Below are 6114 nucleotides of genomic sequence, written 5' to 3'. Positions count from 1 at the left end.
GGTTGTATTTTTTTGAACTTCATCATGAAAGGGTAAAACCACCAAATCATTACCCGCTCAACAGCCATTAAAATGGTAAGATTCTAAATTATTTTAGAAAAACAGCCTTCATTTCCCCCCCGGTCAAACAAACCTCTCAGAATCCTACACAGGGACTCACTCAATGATCTTTAACCCTTTACTGATCAACTGGACCTTCATAAGTAGGGACAGATTTCCACAGTGCCAACGCTTTATATTGGGTTATGCAAATAACCCAAAATCTATCAAATTGTGCCTCGACTACATCTTTCTTGCATTTATTTATAGAATTTATTAAAAATCATTGCTTTTTCCAATCCAATTATTTATTCTATCAGTTAGAATTGTTACAAGTCAGATTGTTCACTTGATCTATTATCAGATATTATACACTGCTCAAAGCTCTTGAACTCCATTGCTCAGTCAACAGCTGTATCAATCCTCTTCAATGCAGCTCACTGCTGAAATAAAACAAGACAATGAGTTCTACAAATAGCAGATCCAGATGTACATTAAATTATCTAAAACAGCAACTACTAACCAAGAGTTACTCAAGTTATCAACACACATTTATTTCTCTCAGGATATTAGCACAAGGCAAAATGTTAATTCTGGTACATGTACATATACCAAACCTAAAATCAAACTTCTCCAAAAAGAGCTCTCCACATCTCCAGTAATTTCTTACAAGGGAATGCATTGTAGATGGTACCTGCTTAGGAAGTTGACTGTTGGTACTGCTTTCATGAAATGTTCAGGAATGCTGTTTCAGGCTCAAATGTCCATCTTCTCTTCAACCTGGTAAAGCAAATGTGCGTTACTAGACATATCCAACCACCGTGTTTACACTGCCACCCACCTCCCCAAACACAAGTCACATCATATACAAGGGTTTCACAAGCCATTCGCTGAACCCTATCACATCACAGAAGCACAGTCTGGGAAATTCCAGGGCTGGCTGATGCCTTTGATATGCCAGCCAATATATATCATTTGATCCTTAAGCAGAGACAGTTAACCACTTTGACATGGCTGCTTAGGAACAGTGTGGGCTATGGGAGAAAGTTAATGGCAACAAGTAAGATGGTAAAGAAAGCTACAATTAAGTGACTTAATGAGTCTAGGAAGAGTCAATAGATGAACACAAATCAAGTCAGGGAATTCTGTTTCCCATCTTGCTTCCATACCTACTAGGCAAGACATGACTGTATGCCCAACTCTGACCTGTGGAACTGAAGTTGTGCCACAAACCAAAGATTGCATAGGCATGAATTTAAAATTTTTCCATTAGTTGACCAAAACTGTCAGAGGAATTTTTCACAGGTACATTAGACTTTCAAATGAGCTCTCAACAAGAGGAAGGATGCGGACATGAGCAAAAGGAGTTACCTCGAATTACAGGACTATTTCCACATATGAACTAGCCCAGAAAGCAGCTTTCGTCTCAGAGGTTTCTGTTGGAGGCACAACACTTCTTTTCTCCAAGGACACTGCAGTTTCCATACGCTAGCAGAGAATTCTTAGAACTTGTAAGGCAATGACAAAGCTAGCTAATTAAGTCAATTTGTCTACCTTGGAACACTGTGTCAAACCAGTAACTACTTGTTCTCAAAAGACTGATTCAGACTACAAATTTCAATGTCTGCTTATTTTATGAAAATCCTGAACTGTCCTCTGACTAAACTGGCCAGCTGTTTTTCCCTCCACTTTTGCTGATCTAAGTATAACAAGTTAGTCATTACAATACTTTTAGTAGTCTGCCACTAGACAATTTGACTATTCATATGTGAAATCATCTTGACAGTATTCACATGTCAAGACCAGTTAAGATTACATTCTCTCCAATGGTCAGTAAGTCTAGCTTGCTTTAATACTCCTATCACTAGGCTCTCTTCTCTAGAGTCCTCCTTCTTATTACTTGGTTTGTTCACAAGATCTTCAAGGACTGTGTTGTGCAATGAAATGTAAATGTCAGGAGCAGAGTTCATTTCAGACGGTCTTTTAATAGGCTTCGTAAAGCCAAAGAAAACTGTATACAAGAATCCTTTACCACTTCAAATACAATATCAATGGAATATGCATATTTCTTCCAGTAAAAAAAGGACAATATAAATAAACATTTTCAAGAACCTCTTTTATGGTAAGTTTGCGAGAGTCTATTTCTGGGTAATTTACATCATACAGTAAAAATACCGTTATGCAGGTTGAACATACAAGCAAGTTTCTCTTTAAGTATATCAAGGTGGTTTGCCTTCCAATTTACACCCAGGCTGCATGCCTACCTTGCTACACTAAAGGAATGTTACAAGAGACGAAGATAATGCACTTTAAAAAAAAATATAAAGTCCACAGCTTGTTCAGCTTCCAGTGAACATTGAATTAAAGGTCCTTTTCTATCTCAAAAAACTGAATTAGGGCCCCAACTTCACAACTTTTAAAAAAACACCTTGGCTTATCACAGAGGATAAAATAAAATCCGTAGTGCTTTCAAAAAAGATTAAAAACACTTGGAAACAGAGCTTTCTTAAAGAAAAGTCTAATCAGACCATCTTATATCAGAAGCTGTCAGGCTGTGTTTGACAAGATCAGAACTGATAATACTACAAAAGTGAAAATACAAGTAGATGTACTACACAATAACGATTTCAGCGAAGCTCCAAAAATCTTTATAAATACAGCCATTGGAAGGACGATCTTGAGTCAGGAAGGATTTTTACTCGTTGTGTGTAGCTGAGGACAAGAAGCAGGCACAATTGTAAAGGCACCGAAGCATAGACAAGTTCCAGCATTTTACTCCCTGTATTATTTCAGAGGCTAGTGCTAGTTCACTAGAGCTTAAGAGAACTTCCCCCACCCTTGATTAAAGTTTGTTAGAGGGCATTTGGAGTTTTGCTTAATTCTCGAACTTCAGGTATGTGAGTATTTACTACTTGCTTTGCCTTAGATCCAAGAAAGTCCTACACATGCATTAAAATTAGAAATTTAAGTGGCAAACATCTCCAAGGCCTGGTTGCAAATAGACTGGTTCTTATGGGCAAGAACAGAGTGTGATATGGTCCAACTGAGCCTTACAGTATTTCCAGACTTCAACAGGTCAATCGATTTAGAGAGCTCCCAAGGCAGTATATTCTTCGTTCCCTTTTGAACTAAAACTTACCGTAACTGTCATAGTTGTCTCTGTAGGACCCTCCTGATGACCTGTCACCATAGCCACCTTGATTCCTGCTAGTAAAAAGTAACAAATGTTTGTTTTATGAAACATGCTGTCATCTATACACACATTACACTTTTGCTGTACTATTGTGACTGAGCCAATTTACATCCCTGTCAAGTTAAGTGAGTTATTTCAGGGCTGTTGTGACAAAAACCTCAATAGTCAGCAGTCTGAACTCTTACAGTCTACCTTCATTGTGTTTACCTGCTGCTATAGTAGTCTCTGGACCCATTATATCCACCACTTCTGGAATCGAATCTGCTTCCTCCATAGCCTCTGTCTCCACCTCCTTGAATGGACACAATAAAGGACCAATTAACCCACTGAAAAACTTCTGTTTCAAGTCAGTTATTGAAAATCAGTTACACTAACTCACCTCTAGAGAAGCCACGGCCCCCTCGACCTCTGCCTCCACGGAAAAAGCCTCTGCCACCTGATGAACCCCCTCTATATCCACGGGATCTGTTTTCGGATGATTTACCTGCCTGGTCAACTCTAATTTGACGCCCATCAACAGACTAAAAACAGAACAGAAAAAAAATGAACTATACCGCTATTTACATGCTTTTAAAACTTAACAGGACAGCAGTTGCCAAATAAGCTGTCCAAACGTAAGGTACAAATTGAAAAAAGTTTTAGTAATTTGTGTCCATAATGGTTTGCCCCCATATCCAAAATCAGAATCAAATCACCACCAGTAAATATTTACAGAGCACTCAAAAATAAAAATATTGCTTGAAATAAGAAAGAGGGCACGTCTGCCTATCTAGGTTTCCTTCATATTTTTAGACTGGCACATTACTTTAGCTGCTCCTAGAAATGTTAATATTCCATTGTGTTGTCAAAATATTTTAATTCCTGAAATCATTTGATTTCACCATTCTAAACCCTCAATGGTTAATTCTGCTTAATAAAAAACAGAATACTACTACTCTGGAGATCATGATTCTGCAGCTCTGTACACTGTCTCTGAAAAAATGGATCATAAGATCTCCTTACTTTTCCATTCATAGCCATCATTGCATCTTTAGCATCATCTATGTTCTCAAATGTGACAAACCCAAAGCCTCTGGACCGCTGGGTCTCTCGGTCTTTCACCACGACCACTGAAAAACAAAGACACCATTGGCACATATCCACTCTATCGTAAAAAGATAAAACTCATCACACCCACTTATTTTGTTCTTACCTTCAGATATCTGTCCGTATTTGGAAAAGACTTGCTCCAGTGACTGTTCATTGGTATCAAAACTCAGTCCACCAACGAAGAGCTTTCCCTCATCTGATGCCATTTTGTTCTGTAAACAAAAACATTACATCAACTGTTAAATCTCACATGAAAAGTTATTTTTGTTGCTTCAGTATATAGGAATCACACAGGACCAAGGGATTAATTCACTAGACCGGTGTCACCAGGACCATAATACTTATATCAATAGCACAACTGGTAGTGTAATTCACAGAAGAGAACCACAGCTTTGTATCTAGAGATATCTATTTGACAGTCAGCCTCCATGTAAACGCAAGTCGATTAAAAGCGTTTATTTCAAGAAATTAGCCAGATTACAGAAATGAGGATACCACAAAGACAGTAATCTAGCCAGTAGCATGATTTATCCCTGCAGCCAAGCAATACTCCCCCCAGGACCAAAACCCGTGTGTGTGTTCTCCAGTGCACAGTATCAGAGCAGGCCTGGTGCTATCACCCAGATCCATCTGCATGGTCCATTTCCTTAGTCTCCATCCATAGAGAACAAGCACCAGTGGGTCCGTATCAGGCAGAGCCCTTCCCACCCCGTTCAGGCGCTGATCTCTAACTTCAGGCCAGACAGCAACCGGCTACCGTAGTGTGGGGTAACATCGCCCTGCGCACCGGGCCGCTTAAGAAATGAAGCTGCCTTTGAAGTGGCTGTGGCTAGATTGTGTGTCTACCGGCTCCCCGCACCTCAGCAGCACGCCGCCAGAGCAGGAACCAAGATGCCCTGTCGCACCACGCCTACTTCGTTCCCTCGCACGCATGCGCGCCGCGGAAGAACGGTCCAGCTTCACGGCATTGCAGGCACCCGGGAAGTCGCGTGCGCAAACGATCCACGGTCTGAGGCAGGCGCACGTACGTCCTGCGGCAAGCCTCCAAGCTTTAGCGCCTCCCACCTTGCCCCGCCCATTCGGCGCATGCGCGCTACTAATATAGAGACGCCATTTTGCGCCGGCCGCCACCAGGCGCCATTTTGTTTCCGAAGGGGCGTCGCCGTTAATTGCGCGCCCTTCCCCCTAACAACAGCCCAAGCGGTGCATTTCGCCCTGCTGGGGACTCCAGCGGTTGACAACGGTGAATACGAAGCTGGACACGGACAGACCGACCCTACCCGCTTCTCCCTCTAGGGAAAGTAGCCGCTCCTATGGAGCACCGCCTTGCAAAGGGCAACTCCGCCTGAGGCGATATTGCCTCCCCAGGCCCTTCCCTGCCTCTCCCCGGGTTCCTTACCGGTCCTCGGTGAGTGCAAATGCAACACGGCGCTTCTAAGTCCCAGCACGATGTACGCTGAGAGCTGGCAGTGCAGCTGCTTATATAGCCCCTTGTCTGGCCCCGCCCTAACCATGAATATGCAAATAGACACCGGCCGGGATGAGGTATCTCCGCCACTGTTCAAGCACCGCCTCGCCTCCTGATTGGTCATAGCCTGGTTAATATTAATAAGACGCTGAGAGGGAAGTGATGCGGGCTTCGTATTCCCCACGTGGGCTGGAGTGCGGCGGAAAGGGCTGATTGGATGGTAGGGGGAGAAAGTTTCCAGACGCGTTCCTGTGGGATGAGAGAGTGGAAGATGTTGATTGGCTACGGCCTCCCCAGCCGCAGCCCTCCCTCGTTCCCCTGCACA

The 6114-nt window shown here is 42.5% G+C and overlaps 1 protein-coding gene across 7 annotated transcripts; it reads right to left on the bottom strand.

Moving 5' to 3' along the window:
• Positions 1-293: 293 nt before the first annotated feature.
• LOC120391852 (cold inducible RNA binding protein) lies at positions 294-5877 on the bottom strand. 7 transcript variants are annotated; one of them, XM_039516041.1, is made up of 8 exons: positions 5721-5877; positions 4425-4533; positions 4235-4341; positions 3612-3753; positions 3440-3524; positions 3179-3246; positions 734-819; positions 294-482 (listed from the first exon to the last, which is right to left on the bottom strand). In XM_039516041.1, exons 2-7 carry the CDS (start codon positions 4525-4527, stop codon positions 815-817), a joined length of 510 nt encoding a protein of 169 aa, XP_039371975.1. In that variant the 5' UTR covers positions 4528-4533; positions 5721-5877; the 3' UTR covers positions 294-482; positions 734-814. The 7 variants fall into 7 exon arrangements, with proteins under 7 accessions (XP_039371975.1, XP_039371976.1, XP_039371977.1 ...); XM_039516042.1 differs by having other exon boundaries at positions 294-479; XM_039516043.1 differs by having other exon boundaries at positions 3179-3243.
• Positions 5878-6114: the final 237 nt, after the last annotated feature.

The sequence above is a fragment of the Mauremys reevesii genome, linkage group 26, assembly GCF_016161935.1.
Source record: "Mauremys reevesii isolate NIE-2019 linkage group 26, ASM1616193v1, whole genome shotgun sequence".
Taxonomy (NCBI): domain Eukaryota; kingdom Metazoa; phylum Chordata; order Testudines; family Geoemydidae; genus Mauremys; species Mauremys reevesii.
Note: the sequence above shows the minus strand (reverse complement) of the source record. Positions and strands in the feature narration are given on the sequence as shown.

Coding starts and splice junctions, on each gene's coding strand:
- LOC120391852 (XM_039516036.1), bottom strand. CDS start 4,527: ATGGCATCAGATGAGGGAAAGCTCTTCGTTGGTGGACTGAGTTTTGAT. Junction 4,342..4,424: donor ATACGGACAGATATCTGAAG/GTAAGAACAAAA, acceptor TTTGTTTTTCAG/TGGTCGTGGTGAAAGACCGA. Junction 3,525..3,611: donor GGGCCGTGGCTTCTCTAGAG/GTGAGTTAGTGT, acceptor TGTCCATTCAAG/GAGGTGGAGACAGAGGCTAT.